This window comes from Poecilia reticulata, chromosome 17, assembly GCF_904066995.2.
Source record: "Poecilia reticulata chromosome 17, P_reticulata-male-v2, whole genome shotgun sequence".
Taxonomy (NCBI): domain Eukaryota; kingdom Metazoa; phylum Chordata; class Actinopteri; order Cyprinodontiformes; family Poeciliidae; genus Poecilia; species Poecilia reticulata.
In genome coordinates, this window is record NC_088846.1 from 20,314,711 (window position 1) to 20,334,648 (window position 19,938).

At 37.8% G+C, this 19,938-nt stretch overlaps 2 protein-coding genes across 4 annotated transcripts; one reads left to right on the forward strand and one right to left on the reverse strand.

Annotated features, from left to right (window-relative positions):
- On the reverse strand, nt 1–11,206 carry LOC103479834 (uncharacterized). The gene is made up of 4 exons (XM_008434498.2): nt 10,929–11,206; nt 8,609–9,292; nt 6,870–7,029; nt 1–5,628 (listed from the first exon to the last, which is right to left on the reverse strand). Exons 2-4 carry the CDS (start codon nt 9,275–9,277, stop codon nt 272–274), a joined length of 6,186 nt encoding a protein of 2,061 aa, XP_008432720.2. The 5' UTR covers nt 9,278–9,292; nt 10,929–11,206; the 3' UTR covers nt 1–271.
- Nucleotides 11,207–13,184: 1,978 nt separating this feature from the next.
- Nucleotides 13,185–19,479, forward strand: tcea1 (transcription elongation factor A (SII), 1). Of its 3 annotated transcripts, none has more exons than XM_081598482.1 (10): nt 13,185–13,421; nt 15,018–15,080; nt 15,164–15,269; nt 16,113–16,215; nt 16,304–16,473; nt 16,560–16,616; nt 17,006–17,160; nt 17,276–17,422; nt 17,657–17,728; nt 19,064–19,479. In XM_081598482.1, exons 1-10 carry the CDS (start codon nt 13,347–13,349, stop codon nt 19,070–19,072), a joined length of 957 nt encoding a protein of 318 aa, XP_081454608.1. In that variant the 5' UTR covers nt 13,185–13,346; the 3' UTR covers nt 19,073–19,479. The 3 variants fall into 3 exon arrangements, with proteins under 3 accessions (XP_081454608.1, XP_008432719.1, XP_008432718.1); XM_008434497.3 differs by having other exon boundaries at nt 13,186–13,421; nt 16,328–16,473; XM_008434496.3 differs by having other exon boundaries at nt 13,187–13,421; nt 16,325–16,473.
- Nucleotides 19,480–19,938: the final 459 nt, after the last annotated feature.

Consider the following 19,938-nt stretch of genomic DNA (forward strand, 5'->3'; position numbering starts at 1 on the left):
GTGGTAAAAAATAGGTCATTTTTATTTTCGGAATACATTCATTAGCAACCACCCAGAAGACAGCACTGAAGTTAGTGTATGTATAAAAATAATTTTTGGCTAGAATCCAAGATAAATAAGAGGCACAACTCTTGTCAATCACCAAATACATCTAGCACTTTCCTGTTGATTACAATTTAGCGGAGAGAACATTTTCTATCAGCAACACAAAAGAAAATTGCCATGAAAGTATAGGGATAATGTTGTTTTTGCAAAGTAAAGTGTCCTTCTTCTATAGTATCGGGCAGTACTGCCCACATCTCAAATGCAGTGAGTCAAAAGAGTCTTGAGCTTGCAGTGCACCCTGTTCACCAGTAGATGTCCTTCTTGGTTGCATTGCTGCAGAGGACTCAACCTCAGGGTGAACTTTTCTGTCTGGTATTTTAAACTCGACTGAAGTAAATGACGACAGGCTGCCATTTCTGTTAGCCCAAGTTTTGGAAGTGTCAACAATTGGCGAAACCCTGAAGCCTCTTGCTTTTATGCTGCTTGCGTCATGTTTCTGACTCCTGACGCTGACGTCTTCCATAAAGGGGTCAGAGTCGCTTCCATGTGGCATGTTGTAGTAGGTGCACTTTGGAGTCAGGGGCTTCGCCATCTCCTCAAGCTCGGAGGAGGATATGGCAGCAAGGGGGCTGTGCTGGGTTTTAGTGTAAGACGGGGAATCGACGCTTGTGTTTTCCTGGCCTGTGTCTGTGGATGTGCTGTCCACATTACCGTACATTCCCAGAGAGACAGGGGGGGATTTCCTTATGAGATGGTTCTCTTTTAGAAGCCATCTCCCTCGATCAATCAAAACCCCATCAGCTGAGTCTTTGTCAAAGCTTAAAGGTGCGTCTTGTGGATTTTGTGTTTCAGCTTCGGTTTCAGCTTTTAATGAGCTTGCAGCACTGAAATAAGAGAGATCCTCCCTTGAAGCTTTAGTGCCTTCATCACTGGAAGGAGGCCTGTTTCCACTTTTTAATGAGCAACTTGAAGGTGACTGTCTGGAGTGCCTTTGTTCTAACATGCTTCTCTCGGTGCTGTTTGCTTTCTCTAAAGGCTCTTCTCCACTTTCTGAGACAATATCTACAGACTCTTGAGTTTCATACCCTCCACTGCCCGACGTCTCTGGTCTGTAATCTGATAAATCGGACGTGATGGGGCTTGGTAGGCATTTTAGACCATAAGAACTATCCTTTCTCGGTTTTGGTATCAAACTTTGCTTAGTTTGCACAACTCTCGCATTATCAGGCACAATTCTAATATTTCCCTGAGTGTCGTACGTAAATATAAGCGTGTAAGACTGGAGAGCATCATTCACAAAGTCCAGTAGCTCCTGAGAAATCTCCACTGGATGAGTTAAACTGTTTCTTCTATTCTCTTCTCCTCCCTCATCTGTCTCATGAATGGTGTCCGTACATTTGTCCTCGCACCGGCCTTCAGAGGAATATTTAGATAAAGTGTCAATTGTTTCTTCACAGCTATTACTGTGCTGCACACACGAAGCTTCTTCCGGCATTGTTTCACAATCCTGATCATCGGGAAAACTGTCCACCTCATCCAAAATAGCTCCTTCTTGTGCCTCGCCTTTTTGTACTACTTCCATCTGCTCTAATTTCTGATTTGGTTCGCTTTCTTCACTAACATTCCTCTCTTCTTCAACTACAGTTTTTCCAGCCGCCATATTTTGCTCCTTGTCCGACTCATACATAGCTTCTTCCTCTTCTGGTGTTTCTTCCTCCAAATCAGTTTCTGCATTCTCCAGACTATTTCCCTCATCTTCAACCTCCTCACACTTTTCTCCATTTGTTTCTTTCTCACTTTCCTCATCTTCTTGATGTTCGCCTTTTTCTTTTTCTTCATTTTCAATTTCCTCTTCTCCTTTTTCTTCAGTAACCTCATCTGTTAACTGCCCTTTCTCATCCTCCTCTTTTGCCTCATCATCTTCCTCAATTTGCTCACTTTCCTCCTCATCAATCTTGCCTTCAACTGTACAAGTAGATGCCTTTGACATCATATCAGGATCCATGTTTTCATGTTCAAGCATCTCAATTACTTCCCCTTTTCTCTCAGTTTCCTCTTCCTCTTCCTCCTCTGCTTCCCCAGGGAGAGAGTCTTTGCTTTCCTCTTCATCTTCTTCCCCTCCTCTCTCCTCCTCCTCTTCCTGCTCCTCCTCATCATCATATTCCTCTTCCTCCATCATTGCCTCCTCTACTTCCTCCTCATTAATTATACTCTCTACTTCATCATCCTCATCATCATCTTGTACCTCATTCTCTTCAGTCTGGCCACCCTGATTGTTTCCTTCCTCCTCTGTCTCTCCCACCCCCTCCCGCTCATCCGTATCTTCAACCGTATCAGCAGTTCCTGTTTCCTCAACTGCAAAACCATCATCCTCCTCCTCTAGACTCTTTTGTGTAACCTCTTCATCCTCTGTCATTGCTTCCTCTACTTCCTCTAATTTTTGAACAAACTCCCTTTCACTTTTCTTCTCTTCCTCCGAATCCCCCCGCATCTCTCCTTTCACTTCCATCTCTATTTCCCCTTCCCTTTCCAATTCTTCCCTGTCATTCTCTTCATCAGCATTTACATTTTTATTATTTCCTAAATTATTGACATTTGCCGCCTCTTGCTTTTCATTTTTTAATTCCTTGTCTTTTTCTGACATTATCAGACTTTCTGTGGCTAACTCCGGATTCACCTCATTGTCATTTTCTTGATTGGTCTCGGTTAAGTCCCCAGTTGTACTTCTAGGCTCTGGTGAATCTTTCGTTTCCTCTTCACAATCACCGACAAATCGCTCTAAATCTTCCTCTGAATCTGACTGGTTTCTAACAGTCTCAACAAAAGTACTTTCCTCAGCAGGGTAGAAACTTTTGGTTTGTTGGATTGTGGAAACAATCTCTTCTCGGAGGTCTTGTGGCATGTTTAGCTCCTCCATGAGCTCGTCGAGGACCATTTGCTGATCCTCGAATGCGTCGCCGCCATCAGAGACAACATCCAGAGCAAACTCAGTCTCTGAAACTCTGGGGGAAAGCGGTTCACTTTCAAGTCTCTCCCTCAAAATCTGGAAATCCTTCCAGCGCTCTCTTAGCTGAGAAGACGCTCTGCTTTGCAAGTCGGTAAGACTTGCCCTCTGCTCTCCTTCATCTTCCATAGCAGAAATCTTCTGGAGGGACTCCATCATAAGCATGGCCTCTGATGAGGTTCTTGATTGGCTACCTTCCCCAAGTTGGGAGCCTTTAATATTGTCTCTCAGCGTCATCACCGACAAGAATGAGAGGAAGGCTTTACACGAGGAGCCGAACACTGAGGCAACTTGTGTTGAGAAATTAGGAAGGCTGCTTGAATTTTGAAGAGTGGGAGCAGTGCTGCTGGCAGATGTTCTTCTGATGCACTGAATTGATGAACAAACCTGGCGAAGGACTGGCTTTAGCTTTGCCTTTGGGCTCAACAAGTGAGACGAAGACATCTCACTGTCATTTGTACCAATGGCTTCAACAGATTTGTGCAACCTGAGCTTATTCTCATTGTTTTCTGGGTCACACCTGACACTTGGCATTGAAACACAAAGCCCTTGGGCTCTCTGTTCACCCTGCTGTGCACCTGATGCCAGCCCCTCATGGTAAAGAGGAACTGATAAACAGGAGGAGGATTTCTTCATGGCATCGCTTAAGCTAGTCTGGCATTGATTGATTTCATCTGATTCGGAGTCATCGCCTATCTTAAAAATGACCTTTGCCCGAGTTTCTGCTCCATCGGTAATCACCTCATCTGCATATGGCACAGAGTCTGGGTTGGCATTTTCCAACCAGTTCTCAACATACTGGTGAATTTCTGAAGGAGAAGGATTCAGGGAAGGTAAAGACCCAGTCTCACTCAGTTCCTGAGGTGGTTTGGGTAATGATAGTCCACATTCAGTCATAGATTTTGGCCTGCTGATTGTCTTTTGACTGGGTGAAAGTGGCTTTTTGGCTTGTAAAATATCTGACATGTTCTTTTTCATCTGAGGCCTTCCGGTTGGAGTGTTAATATTGTGTCCATTGTTTGATGCTATTTTGTTTTGACTTTTTTTCTGCTGCGCGCTCGGTTTAGTATTTCCAGGGTTAAGTAGTAAGGCTGAATCTTTTTTCACTTTTTCATCTTTGATTGACTTCTTAGACTGAGAACTTTCTGTTCCTTTACTCTTCAGTGAACTTTTAGATCTCTCCATTGAACTCAGGCTCTTTGTTCCTACACTGGGATTGCTGCTCAGTTTGTCAGTAGATGAATATTTACTGTGCTTTGAGGAGCCTTTTATGCTTTCTTGATGTTTTTTATCTGAGCTGTTTGTTGAAACTGAACTCTTCTCATTGAAAAGCGGCCTAGCAATCTTTTTCTTCTTAGTACTTTTGGCAGCATTATGTTTATTTACTGTTTCCACCTTTTGTAAGCCGGCATCCTCATTCTCAGTTGCCGAGGATAGATTGTTTGTAGCCTGATGTGTTAGAGATGCTGCCTCTGATGAAAGTGATAGGATCTCCTCTTTCCGCCTCTCTAGTGAGTCGGTGGTGGGCGGCTGCCAGTTACAATCTATATCACAATCATTGCTAGACGATCGAGGCCCAGAGGAAGTGGACGGTTTGCTCTCTGCAACTGGAGGGGAGCCATGCAAAGAAGTGCCATCTGCGCTAAGCTCCTCATTTGCAACATAGTTGTCGTAGCAACCTTGACTCTCGTAAATATGCATCACGGTCTCCGTGACCTCCATTCCATCATTCTGTATCTGAAGGACCTCAGCGACGCCTGATGATTTGACAGAGGAGCGTTTGCTGCTCGTTTCTGATGACGTCGTCCTACGAGTTTTAGAAACCGGCTTATTGCTGCTGCTGTGTCTGACGACGCAATAGCCCTCGGTCGTCTCGCCATCAGCAGTTCTCTCCATATACGAATAATGTCCCAGGGTGCTCTGTTGAAACCCTGTCTCTGTAACCATTTTCACACTCTCTACTGAAGCCCTCTCATTCACCTGCTGTGGGCCTGGTGTAGGAGTCCTCTTTAATCGTGTTTTTGCTCTGCCCAAAGTTGTGGAGCTGTAGCCTTTATAAATATGTTCTTCATTAAAGGCAACGCCCCTTGCAGCTCCGTCATGGTAGTTTTCTTCTTTTCTTTCATCCTCTTCAACTCCTGGGGAGTCTTTGGCAACAGCATTGTTTGAGTCAGGTGAGCTGTTGTCTGACCCAGAGAGGGAGGCACAAGCTGTCTTCTTGTTAAGGCCGGAGCGGCTGAGTGTGGTTGTCCAGTGAAGCATCTCCTCTTCCTTGATCGTCAGACGAACTTTCATCTCCACTGTCATGCTGCCGTCTTGGTTTATGCGGAATGACTTTTCAATGTCGTCATCACGAGGGACGACGTAGCCAATATGCTCGTTATCTTCCCTCTCAGGTCCGCATGTCTCCATGGCTGCATGATGCTGATGGGCTTCTGTTTCAGACAGTCCACTGGGATGGTGCAGGTAGTCATTCAAGCTGCTTTTCTGGGACTTGTTTATCTGGTTGACAATGAATCGCTCTGATGACGCAGAGAAGTTTCTTGAACCTCTTCCACTGGATAAAGATGTATCTTTCTCTGGAGTTAGTTGATTAATGATATACAGGAGTTTGTGAACGGCATGTGAGGAAAAAAGAAAAAAATATTTATTATTGGATAAATGTTATGTTGCATTCATCTAGGTAAGCTTAGGTATACATCCTATTAAAAAAGGGTAATCCGAGGGGCTTTATAGGAAAATGAATGAAGGAAAAGGAAATTACATTGAAAACAAATACAAATACACTAAGAAATAAAAATAGCAATATTTAGGAAGCATTTATAAAGAAATAAAATCTATAATCTAAAAAAACAAACATAGTTTAGACATTGCAAAAATGAACTGATGAAATAAAATTTTACATTTATTTAAAAGCTGCTGAGAAAACAAAAAAAAATCTGTCCTTTTCTGCAGTTTCTGCAGATCTCTGGTTTTCAATGAGTTGGTTCAACACCTGAGGAGAATACACTCCAAATACTTCCTCTCCTTGTTTAGTTCTGGTTCTGGAAACCCTTCATCAGGTCTCTGGTGACCTGATGAAGGGTTTACAATATTTATACCTAACAAGCACAATCAGTGTCTTAAAGATCAAACAATAAGTATCATTTTCCACAAAGGGAGACTTCAGTTTTAAGATACAAATACATAAATTTGGAAAGTATTTGCAGTTTTTTTTAATTACATTTAACTCAAATGGGTCAATGTACATATGTAGAAAAAGGGGCAGACTGTATTGTGACACTAAAATGTTTTGGCCCTGTGACTGAAGATAGAAAAAAGTAACTCAAACTGGATGAAAGAGAAGAATATGGGCCAATATTTCACTTAGTGTCATGACATAATTCTCCAATTCCATTGTCATAAGAAACTAGCCTAAATATACTTTCTTGAATGCATTCCTGCAAGAATATTATTATATACATTTAACTGAGTTAACTGTAATAATTCGTCCTTAAGAATTTAGTTTTTGTCATGCGCAACGCTTTTAAAAAGAATTTTCCACAGTCCAGTCCAATTAAGCTTTATTTATCAAACACAAGACCAAAGTGCCACACATTTAAAAATATCCCAAAATCAATTGGAAGAAAAGTCTAAAATTTGACAGGACATATATGTCACTGAACAAAAGATAAAATAAAAATAAGCATCTCAAGCTGTGCTAAAGGCCAGAGCAAAGAGATGGGTGAGTTTTTAGAAGATAATTTACTTATCTTATAAATGTTTAATAGTTTTTTTATTATTATTTTTTATTTTTTTAATAATAGTAGTCAACACTTACGCATTCTGAGGTTTAATGTTGATGGCTCCACGTGTTCCACATACATAATCTGGGCCGCCTGGCCTGCTCTGTGAAAACGCTGGTTTCCTAATCTGAAAGGCTCGTTGCCAGCTGCCACAATGATTCCAGAGCATAAGATAAGTGCAGCAAGACCATCAACCTGGAGGAAGACATTGGAGGCAAGTTAAACTCGACAGGAATTATCAATGTCAGTTTTTGAACTCAAAAAGGTATATTTGTTACTTTGTACTTGTATGAATTAGACAACAAACCTTTGCTTCTTTAACATTCAGACTATTTTAAATGTATAGATTTTGCTGACAGTCTGTAAGACACTGATTCACACTGTCAAACCTTCACCAGAACACGTGCCGATATCTGCATGTGGTGCTCTTGATCTTTACTTTGTCACTGAAGGACACTCCGGATTAAGGCATTTTCTCACTAGGAGGGGATGTTCAGACAGCACTTCTAAAGTACTTCTTGGAATCCTTTTTAATTACACAACATATATTTAAAAAAAAAGATGTATTCTATGTACTCTCTTTCAGAATAAATGGTTATTACTTTTCACAGGTTTTTCAGCCAAACATTTTGGACTTTTTAGACCAGGTGGCGTAAAGTTCAAGTATCAGAAACTTGGTAAGATTAGATTAAATGGTCTCCAAAAACATATTGAACTTAATTATTGGATAAGTGACAGAAATTGGGAAAATGGACACATTCAAGATTATCTTGATAGTGTTTCCCAAAGAAATCTCTGCCTAATATAGTCCTAGGTGTCATTAGATAAAGATAAAGAATTAAGAATCACAGCAGATTAGGAATGCCTAAAGAGGTTGCAGAACAGCTCTCAGCATGGTGCCGACTGTAAAGTCACGGAATCGTTTAACTGTTGGAAAACGTACCATTGTAAAGAAAAAAAGCTATTTCTAAAGCTCTAAACAGCATCTGTGTAACAAGTTATAACTAATCTGTTGTTCTTTAAACAATATAGAATAAAATATTTGATTCTATTTAAGACAAGATCTCTCTTTTCTTCTCTAAAATGAACTCAAAAGTTCTTTCTGGTCCTAACCTGAAGCCTTTTTTGTTATTTTGGCATTTACAGATTGTAAAACGATTGCCCTCTTCGCTAGACAAAGCATTTGAGAGATGTGTTTATAAAACCAAGTACTTGTTCCAATTATTGTAATTTCTATTTTTAGTTGTGCTTCAGGCGCCATTATTGTGACAATGCTTCTTGAAATTACAAAGATCGCTGAAGTTCTATGTCATTTTTTCTAATAAAACTAAAACTTCATAAATATGTAAAGAACAATTATCTTATCACCAACAGCAGAGACAGGAGAGTTATGTGTAAAATATATCTGTGAAATTTCCTGCAACTAACACATCCTACACTAAACTGTTTTTGAACACAATCATGCTAAATGTTTTTCTGCCACTTTTTGTTTTATATTTTTGGTTGTATATGATTCTATGTCAGATAGTATTATTGTCCTAGTTGGTGTCATTAAAGGTCTGGGGTCAAATACAAGACTTTGTGCCAGTCTCCCAAATGACTCACTCCGCTTAACTGTAAATTTTAAAAAAAAGAAAAAAAAAAGAACTTGCATCTTCAAATGGTTCAAAGGTTTAAATGCAAAGCAAACTGGGTCAATTTTTCTACCTGCTTAGATAACTTTTCTTGTTTCACATATCCTTTAATTACATTTCTAGTTTAACCAACGACTTACCCGTCTGCCATCTGTAGAGTAGAGTTTCAGCACTGGAAACTGGAGTATCTGGGAGAGGTAATCCAGCAAAGCGTCAAAAGTTGGTGCTGTTCTTCTCTGCAACACAATGGTTCGTCTAACTGTAGGATCCCTGTTTTTGATAACTGTGAGCTTCTTCGGTGTCCGTACCGCCACTTTCTCAGTGACCTTCGCTGGCCTGTTGCTTGGATCAGTCCCTCTGCCAAAATGATGAAACTTGAGCTCCTGCCTCTTACGCCGTCTTGCATTGAGGGGCCTTGTCGCGTTCCAAGGCACCTGCCTGCGGTTCACCTCTTCCAGGTTTAATGGCTTCACCCGTTTCTGATCCGAACACACGTAAGCTCCCCCATCCTGTAAGTCTTCCAAAGCTTTGACAAAGTGAGTTCCTCGAGGTGTGGTTATGGTTCGTACTCCAAATGGCAGAGGCACTTTTTTGGAAAGAGCGTCCAGCAAAGCATCGAATGTCTTAAAGGTGCGGGCAGTGACTATCATCCGATGCCCACTGAATTGATAGTCACCGCTTTTGTAGAAGCATACCCGTTTAGAAGCGGAGGGCTCCGAGACGGACTGCACAGGCCGAGAGGGCAACATCTGCCCACTGCTGGAGGACATCTCCTGGGCTGGAGGGTCCTGAATAGATGCGTTGCTCATATTGGAAGAAAGTGGCTTTAAAAAAAGAAACAAGAGAAGAAATGTTAGTTTTTTGGCTCTTCGTAGTTTCCCTATTAATTTTCATCAGCACATAAAGTTGAAATCTGCTTTTATCTTTCCTTATACTGACATTAAACCGGAGTTGAGTTTAAGCTTTTAAAAGCTGGTCTTTGTGTTTGAATCACAAAGATTTTATAACAGCGATATTACAAAAGAAATTAATTAAATCATTTAATAAACACATTTTTGGGAGTTGTTCTTTTTTTTTGTTTAGTTTTTTGGACATCTGTTAAAAACTGTAAAAAAAAACAAAAAACAAACAAAAACAAAACATGCAAAATGTCACAAAAAAACCCACACATGCACATTAGATTTTTTGCCATTTCTTAAACTATGTCTTATAAAATGTTAGTTCAAAACATTACTTTTCCATACCTTCAAAAGACTATACAATGCCCTTAAGCATAAGTAAGGACATACTTTTAAATGCTTCTCATCACATATAAAACCATCAATGGGAGTAATCCATGTAATTTAAAGATCTGAATGTCTAGTAACATCACCATGTTAAATCTCTGCTTTCATTGTGCAGAAATCTAACTCAGTTCCTCCAGAATTTCATAAACTTTATGAGGTGTTTTAGTTTTTAGGTCCCTGTCTTGACATCCTCTTAAAAGAAGAATACAGATTTTTTATTTACTAAACCTAGCTTTCTTAAAAGCTAAGTTTTTCTAAAACTTAGTTTAGCTTAAAAACTAACTTTCCTGTGTTAAAACTTAGCTTTTTGCAAAGCTAAGTTTTAAGAGAGGGTAATGTTATGCCTTAAGAGTTTTAAAATGCTTTTATGTTTTATGTATCTTTCAAATTAGTATAGCAATTATTATTATTTATTTGATTATTTTTGTCTTGTAATGTACTTTCAAGTGTCTGATTGAAATGTGCACAAAAGCTAATGTTAATTAGCTTTTAGCTTTAGCAACATTAGCTTTGTTGCTTATTGAATACAGAACACCTAACAAAAGAACAATGGGGGCACACAGGGGAATAATGGCAAAAGAGCTAATTAGTGAATAACCAAAGACAAATTGACAGTAACAAAAAACAAAGGAACAACAAAACTCAAATTCCTTACAGAAAACAACTATTACTTTCTTGTGTTGGTTCAATTTCTGATATTTTGTCATATATTCTCAATATAAATGAAGAAAATTACTGAAGTCTATTACTGGAAATTAGGATTTTTTTTTCATGGCTGTTCCCTTAGCATAATGTTCAGCAAAGCATGTTAAACTTACTAACTCCATAATGCTTTCAATCAATTTTGTATGTTATCATGGACAAAAACATAGTGTAGTTCTGGACTGAAGCTGTGTAATGATAGTCAGCATTAATACAGTAAACATATCTAACATTATATGCATATATATATAAAGATAATGTATTATTTTGTACAGTACAGCATATTAGTATGGAACTTAATTTCCTTCCAAACCAGTAAATCTCCTCCGAACACTGCCAACATTAGCTTTAAGCAAACATGGACACAGGCCTTCCATGCCTCAAACCTAAAGACAGATTACAATCTAAAAGTAACAAGATAAATTCCAGCGAGGAAACTAACAAATCAACTGATGTAATCAGCAAACCTTACCACAAAAGGTGCATTTCTTCTAGTCTTTTAATGGCAAAAACAATTCAAAACCTGCCTCCGTTGTGTTCCTCACGGCTGATCAAAGCCTCTCAGCTGCGTTGGAGGGCTATTTTGGGACATGTAACATCATGGCCAATTTGCTTAATCTTTGCTAACACTTAATCAGCATCTAAGGTTGAGGAAATATATATATGGATGAAATATAATGAAAAAGGATATAAACAGCACCTTTTACTCATATTCAATTTCAAAACATTAACTACTTATTTCTTGCAAGTTTGGGACAACGTAGCGTGTTATTATTAATATTTAAACACATTTTTATAGTTGTCTGAGAAATCAGTTTCAAATTTTGTGTAAAAAAAAAAACACTTTCTAATTGTAATTTTACCTGTAAACAATTTCCTTATAATTTATTATTTGTACTCAAAGCCAACAAGAAAGTAAATACAGAATTTACATGTTTGTAAAGAAAAAAACATGATAGCCAAATTGAGAAAAACTGTGATTGTTCTTTAAACTAATTACATTTTCTGGGTCAAATGATGGCAGTACTGTTGTCAACAGATATCACAGGTGTCTCGAACTAGTCTGAATTTGCAGGCGGCCACCATAATCAGATTTGTTAGGTCTAGGCCTAATAGGGATTAGTTTGAAGGTTTTGCGCACCTGCTGACAGCAGGAGGCAGAATCAAGTCTTTAAGCAGTAGTTTTACCTGGCAATTCCACAATCAGACCTCAGGACAAACAATGTATCTGTGTTATTACCTGTGATCATGGAAGTATGTTGACACTGAAATATAAGATGAGAAAATAATGTATATTTTCAGATTCTAAAATACACAATCTGTGCCCTCCCCCCACAGTAAGTTATATACTTTTTTTTATTATACAGATTTGCATTTCTAGACTTTGCCTTTGAATTGAATGGACCTATTTGCATCAACAACTGAGCGCTGTGTCACTGTTTTTCAGGTAACAGGCCTCGTGCCAATTCCCATCTATTCCTAACTGAGCATAATCTGCTGGTAAATCCCACCAACATGTGCAGCGAACTGAAAGGTGGGAACTGCTCGTGAGAGTGGTCCAAGCTAATAGCCAAGACAAGCCACAATATACATCAGAGTATGTGTATACAATTAAACCACCACTTATATGTGTTTGTACTTTTGCCTTTTTGCGCACAAAAAATGTGTGATCTAAAAAAATGCATGTTGTGATTTTACTTTTTTACCGCACTTAAAAGTTTTAGATCAAACAAATTTTAATGACGAGAATGACTAATAAGCAGTTATCAAATTAGGATTTAATTGACTAGCAACAGTAGCTTTACAAACCTGGTTGACTTGGAAAGGTTCTCCCACTCCTAATTACAGAATCACCTATTTGACTGGATTTTTCTTTTATTTATTCTGAGGATTATTAGAATCATTAAAGGGAGAAAAATACCGACAACATAATAAATATGAAAGAGTGATCCTTTTAAATGGCATTACAAAGTTTATTTGTTAAAAATCCCTCAATTAATTTCTGATCACAACAATTTGAAACTAATTTTAAACTAATGGCACAAACATCACTGTACAATTCCCTTTCTATCATTAAATTTAGGAGTTTTAAATGCAAAACAGCTGAAAATTGAAAACAAACAAACAAAAGAAAAAACAATCTTGGACAATTTAAGGGATATCATTGGTGTAATTATGGCTTATGTGGTTAGTTAAAAGTACGAACCAAAATCAAATTCTACTAAAGGCCCCTTACAGTCTTTGGTCATTTACCAAGCTGATTCAAGTCCAACTACTGCATGCATTTGGTCATTACACAAAATGTTCCTAAATATTTGGGGGGGGGGGGGTTTCCAGTGTCAATAGGTTAATTTAGTTTGTGTGTATAGTTGCTGGTTTTTGATAAGGAGAAATTGGTTAAATAATACTTTTTTAAAAGTGAGCAAGATTTAAATAAACATACTGTGTCGTGTCTCAACTAATCAAGTGTCAAAAAGTTACGCTTTGGCGCCATCTGAAGGCATTCCGTACATTAATGAAAAAAATGCTGAAATTGTTATTGGTTGTAGAAAGAAACACATTTTTTAAAGTTTTAATGGAAAGTAAAGCAATGTGATAAAAAAAAATAATAATAAAATATGTTTTCTGGTTCAGTGTGATTATTATTGTAACCGGCGACAAGATCCATTTTTCTGTTCTGGCTCGATTAACTCTACTTTGGAACTTACAAGCGGGCATCTTCTAGTCAGGTCTGCTACACAACGGGGGCAGTCGCTGTGTGGTCCCGGTCCGCCAAGTTGACGCTGCCGCCTCCGCCGCTACCGCTTTTTCCTCACTGGCGTGGTCTTTTTGTCCCGTATTTTCTTTTTCGCTTGCGCCTTTTTTGTCCCGTTCTGTCAGATAAATCGAGATGGGGAAGAAGGAGGAAGAGGAGATAATCAGAATCGCTAAAAAGATGGATAAAATGGCGCAGAAGAAAAACGGGGTGAGATGTTCTCAGAGAGATGAACGCTGTTAGCCGACCATGCTAGCATGGACGCTAATGGGATACGATGGAGCTCAGCAGCGGCTAATTTAGCTTCTAGCAAGTTCACCCAATAAGAACATTTCTGATGCAAATACTAGTTATTTATTCCGCGAATTTGCTCACACCTATCTCCAGCATAAAGACTCACAGCTAATATTCATGAAGTTTGGAACTAACCCGTTTGCTGACAAAAACAAGTTGTTGTTTGCTGTCAGTCTGTTTATTTGTGCTGCTAAAAAGTTAGCAGTTAGCAGCCTAATGCATTTGATACGGTGTGAATTAGCTTCTCCAGTTCGCCTTGGACACTCAATATGTAGCCGCCAAACAACTATCCATGCAATATTACTACCGTGTGTTATGAGCATTCCTAAAGTTGTAACAAGCTGTTAATTCAGTTATAGATTAATATGTAAACATGTACTACTCTGATTACGCTGAAGTCTGAGAACAATGTTTATTAACTCTTAAAATGAATCCTCGGGTTGAGCCCAAATTGTAATTTAAAGGGAATATCAAAAGCATCGGCCCTGAAACGAAAGTTAAGGATGAGGAAACTTTAGTTCTTTGTTTTGTTTTTGCAGCTTTAGTTGGTAATAGAACAGCATTCAATTAACAGTCCCTTGCTATTAAAAACACACTATCCCAAAGTTTGTTTATGTATTTTTTTTTTGTATGTTTTAAACTTCACTGGACCCAATTTGTTTGATTTTTACATTCTTTTATGTTGAGCAGCTCCAGCTTTTGTCTTTTAAGCTGAAGGGACCTTTACAAACGAATTTTTGTATTGAGATTAATATAAAATTTAATACACAATAATGTATCAGTCAGGGGGACTTGAAAATAAAATGTAAACTTTACCCTGCCATCAGTACAGTTGCTGTAGTGTGATTTCTTTCAATGATATTTGTTTGTATTATTTTAATGTCACTGTTGAAGTTTTTATTTAAAATATATTGAACATTAATATAACTTTTATTCATAGCGTTCGCACATAATTATGCACACACATTAAAAACCATAAGAAAAACAACATTTAATAAAAAATAATAACTCATTCAAAATCAATCATGTATTTAACCCTGTTATGTTTAAGAAAATCACACGTTAAATTTCTCTCTTTAATATCAAGTTTATTCAAGCATCATCTTATTTTTTGTTATACAACTTTGAGTCATTTTTACCAGTATTAAAGTAGGAATTGCTAATGGTAAACACTTCTAATTATTTTGAGTAAACCCAGCTGTTATGAGACATCAACCTACTCTAAAAGAGTCAGTTTCATAAATCTTTGTTGTGACATACTAACACTTGAGCTATAATGTTCTTAACATGAAACAACATACTAATCTCCAAGTGCTTTATGCCAAACTACACAGAGTCACACCTTGTCGAAACAGTTGCCACAATATAGGATTAAAAGTAACGTTTGTTTCAAAATGACTTAAAATAGACACAGATAATTCAGGAAATCAAATTTTTATAGCCCATAGTTTAGTGTCTCTTTTACTCAAATGGAGTTTACTAGAAACGTCTCTTGTCTCCTTTTCTCTGCAGGCCGGGGCATTGGATCTCTTGAAAGAACTGCGAAGTGTACCAATGACTCTGGAGCTGCTCCAGGTTTTTAATGCATATTTTCTGTTTCTGTATATTTAGGCAGTGTTTTTAGTCTAGATTACTGATTTTCTTTTTTTTTTCTACAGTCCACCAGAATCGGAATGTCTGTTAACGCGATCCGCAAGCAAAGCACAGATGAGGAAGTGACATCTCTCGCCAAGTCCTTGATCAAGTCCTGGAAGAAGCTTTTGGGTAATTTTTATTGTTGATGTTTTCTGCTGATATGATAAGAATGATTGTAAAAAAAACAAAAAATTGAGAATGTCCAGCAGTGTGATATCATTACCAATGAGCTCCACACATGACAATTGTGAGGTTCACAATTTTTTTACTGCTGAAAAATAAATTAATCAGCAAATTAGGAAGTAACTTGGTGTAGTACAGGTGCCAACATGACATGGATAAATTAGTTACTTATACAGGTTATAATTAATTGTTGAAGGGCACAAATAAATGTATCCAGAATTATTTAAACATGTCAGTAATTTATTAATTGCATAGTTAGATGTCAAATTGATCAGTAAAAATTTGTAGGTACGTTTAAAGGTACCTTGAAAGTTTAAAGTATCTGTTTTATTATATAATTAATAAAACAGTTATGAAGATTGTTTTAGTTCATGGGTTTTTTTTTTTACATTTGGATGTTAAAAAGACTTTAATATCTGATTGGCTAGTCTTCTCAGAGAGCTCACTTCAAACCAATCATTGTCTCCACTGAGCTTGAATCAGAGCATAAATTGATCAAATAAATTGATATGCTCTTGTAAACAAGATTGAATTCCATTTATTCTTTATAGATATACATGTTTAAGCTCACTTGTTCAGTATGTAAGACATGATTTATGCATTTGTTTTCTATGTTAATTTATCATTGCTACATTTAAGTCAAGATCATATTTTTAGATTGATTTGTGGAATTTCCAGGTTCTATATTTAGAAGCTGTCAACTCCTTGTTCAACAGTATGAATTCTATATCTTTTAATCAAATAAACTTGGGATTCATGTTTTCCAAACTTGGATAATTTACTCTTCAGATGAGCCTGGAGGTGGAGATAAAGCTCCAGATGAGAAGCGAAAAGAACAAACAACACCTGTCGTCTCTCCATCGCAGGGAAGCCCAGAGCCTAAGGAAGAGAGGTAGGAGAAACATTCTTTGAATGTTTTTATTTCCTTTTACTTTCTCTTATTTTTGTCGCAGTGCTTTGTTGCCTCTGTTGATTTCCAGCTTTCCTCCTACCGTCTGCAGCAGCTCCAGCAGTAATTCCAGCAGCAAAAGTGAAACTTCTGAAGTCGCTTCCAACACGTTTACCACCACCTCTCCTCGCGCCCCAACCACCTCCGACTCCATCCGGCTCAAGTGCAGAGAGATGCTGGCCAGTGCTCTGCAGACTGGAGGTATAAGCCAACACTGCACACCAACCCATGTTGTTTGGTTACTTTTTGCTGGTTTATGTATGTTAACTATGCTTGATCATTTTCAGAGGATCATATTGCTATCGGTGCTGATTGTGAGGAGCTCGGCGCACAGATTGAAGAATATATCCTTTACATTACAGAAATATCATGCGTGCATATTTATTTCTTTGTACCTAAAACCTTGTTGGGTTTCCTGTTGCATGAATTACTGCGTCAATACAGGTCAGTTCCAATGAATCCGTGGAACTGAGCTTTATTTGAAGCTCAGTTCCAGGGATTCATTCGTTATGTGTTTGTCTATATTTTGGAATAGTGTTATGACCTTTTTTTTTTAGACACACATTTCAGTGACAAACTCGATGAATCACTTCATATTTATTCTGTTAAGAAAAGAAAACAGAGTTCAACAATTGTCAATAACGGTTTTTATGTTTGGCCTTTTTGTTTTGTTTTGTTCTGAGGTAAAGAAAATTCCACCTCTTCAAAATATAATTCCTTGACCTGCTCCCACATATCTTCCAAGAGTTTAAGAACACAGACATGAAATATAAGAACCGTGTGCGGAGCCGGATCTCGAATTTAAAAGATATGAAAAATCCAAATTTAAGGAGGACCGTGCTCTGCGGGAGTGTAACCCCGGAGCGGATGGCCAAGATGACCGCAGAGGTATGGCGTCTGTTGGCGGTGCTAACTGTGTTCTTAATATTCCAATATTAGAATGACCAGAAATCACAACATATATTTAAAAGTTTGTTTGTTTTTCTCTGCTGTCTTTGTTTAGGAAATGGCCAGTGATGAGCTGAAGGAAATGAGGAAGAATTTGACCAAAGAAGCTGTCAGGGACCACCAGATGGCCACCACCGGCGGCACTCAGACTGATTTATTCACCTGTGGCAAATGCAAGGGGAAGAACTGCACCTACACACAGGTAGAGATGAACTCTGAAAAGGCCTTTATTTATGTTGTGATGAAACACAAGGCAAATTTAATTTCAAATTTCCAGTTACAATGCACCCATTTGCAGTATTGTAAACTTTAGCAAGTATATTTATGTATGTTTACTTGTATAGTTTGATTTATTACTCTGACTGAATAATCAGGGGGATTTTAAAAGTACGACATTTGGTAGTAAGTTGTGTCAATTTTCTTGAATGACTTCTAGGTTCAAACTCGAAGTGCTGATGAACCGATGACCACGTTTGTCTTCTGCCAGCAGTGTGGAAATAGATGGAAGGTATGCAAATTGATTAGTTTTTCCTGGTCTAATCTTTGAAGGCAATTAGCATGTGCGGCTCCCTCTGACTCTAAATTACGCTTTTGAACTCGTGCAGTTTGGTTTTTTGCACTGCATTCATTCGTTCTTGTCATTCTGAAAGAAATCTCACATTTAGTTTAGACACTTTCACCTCAGAACAACATGGGGATTTCTCCAGTAGGTTAAGGGATCTTTATGATCGGTCCACACAAAATAATTTGGCTTGATTTACATCTTGTGGTGTTTTCTGTTTCGACAGGTGAATCTAAAAAAAATGTGAATATTATGAAAAAGTTTAATATTTTTTGTCATTTATTTTAGAAAGTGAAACTTGCATATCATTTCTATTCATTTCACATAGAAAATAGTTCTTACAACTTACACGTAGTGAAAACTAAAATTCAACTTACCAGAAAACTGGAAAAGCACATAAGCTTAATAAAAAAGGAGGAATGTCAGGCGTACATATTTATTTCTCTGTACCTAAAACCTTGTTGGGTTTCCTGTTGCATGAATTACTGCATCAGTGCAGCGTGAAATGGAGGTGATCAGCCTGTGGCTCTGCTGTTGCTTTCACAGCGGCCTTCAGGTCATCTTCATTGTTTGATCTGGTTTCTGTCACCTTCCTCTTAAAATCTTTTCTGAGATACAACATTTTGGTTTTCATTGTCTTAAAACATAATCGTCAAAATTTGAAGAAATAGCAGTTTTAAATTCTACCTAAAAAATATCCCACTGTTCAACCTAATGACAAGAAAAATAGGAAGAAAAATATTACTGGTGTTTTTAGTGTCATTCTGTTGTGGAAATTTAATGCAACTATTCCATGAAACACTTGTTTATTATATCTACACAGTACAGTATATTTAAAAACATTAGCTAGTAGTTCTTTACCATTTGTAGGCAGAGCTATTAAGACCCACTGTGAAAGGTTCAGATGTATAGAAAGTATCATGTAAATTTGTGGAAAAACTCATAAGGTCAGCTTAAAAACAACAACAACTTCATAATATCTGACAAACCTTGTCATGTTGCATTTATCAAAAAAGGTGGACAGGCCACAACAAGGACAAATTAAAGAATCACGAAAAACTGCAAACACACCACAGAACCTTACCACTAAGAACCTGGAGAATAACCAAAGTTTAACTTTTTGTAAATTTATTCAAATACAAAATACAAGATTTTGTATTTCCAAAATCTTGTATTTCCAAGTGACTTCCTTAAAGCACATTAAAACAAGATGCTGCTGTTAACAGCAGTTGTTGGTAAAATCGGTGATGTTTCTCACTGGATCTTCTTCTCGTCTTCCAGTTCTGCTGAATCCGCTGGCGACATCCACGGCACTCCCGACAAGTAGCAAAATTCCCGGACCAGGTTCTGTCCGCCTGCAGCAGAGCGGAGCTTTGTATTCTGTGGTTGCGTTGTACTCAACATCCAAGATGCCACTACGGTTACCGTTTGAGTAAATATCATGGTCATAGATTGAGCTTATTGTCACTTCCCCTGAGGCCCCTCTCTCCAAATCTCTTACTGTTGTTATTAGTTGTTTCTCGCTGTCAGATATATGCCATGAATCTTGTGTCATTCTCTTTTATCTGCGTTTTTATATGTAGTTTTAACACTTTGGATAATATTGTTTTTGTTTGTTTTTTTTTGCTTTCCCGGCACAGCATTGTATTGTTTTATTTAATTCCCCAATAAAGTGTAATCCATTTGATTAAAAAGGAGTTATTTTAATTACTCGTCTTTCATTATGCTCCACAGTCTACGCGAACCTTTACTATCGCCGTAATGCCTGTGAGTATCTGAGCGGACACACATCCCTGTACGAGTGTGTGGGAGTATATTTTTGTAATTGGTAGAATATTCATCACTTCAAAGTGAATGCAGATGTATGCATATTATTAATCTGTCTAGAGACAGGATCATGTCATTGGTTGGATCAGGAAAAACACAACTGTTCCCCCTTTCATGGAGCTTTTGTAATTGCCAGGTGCAAACACTCTGTGCTGATGAGCTGCTTTGCTGCCTTTCTGCGGGCCATGCTGAACCCAGACCAGTAATATGTTACAATAAAGAGCATTTTATGTCTAGAGTTACACATAGCACATATTTTAGAAGTGTTTATGCGCCTTGTACTTTTCCTTTTTGAACTTTTTAAGATTAGAGAAACCTATGAGTGCGTA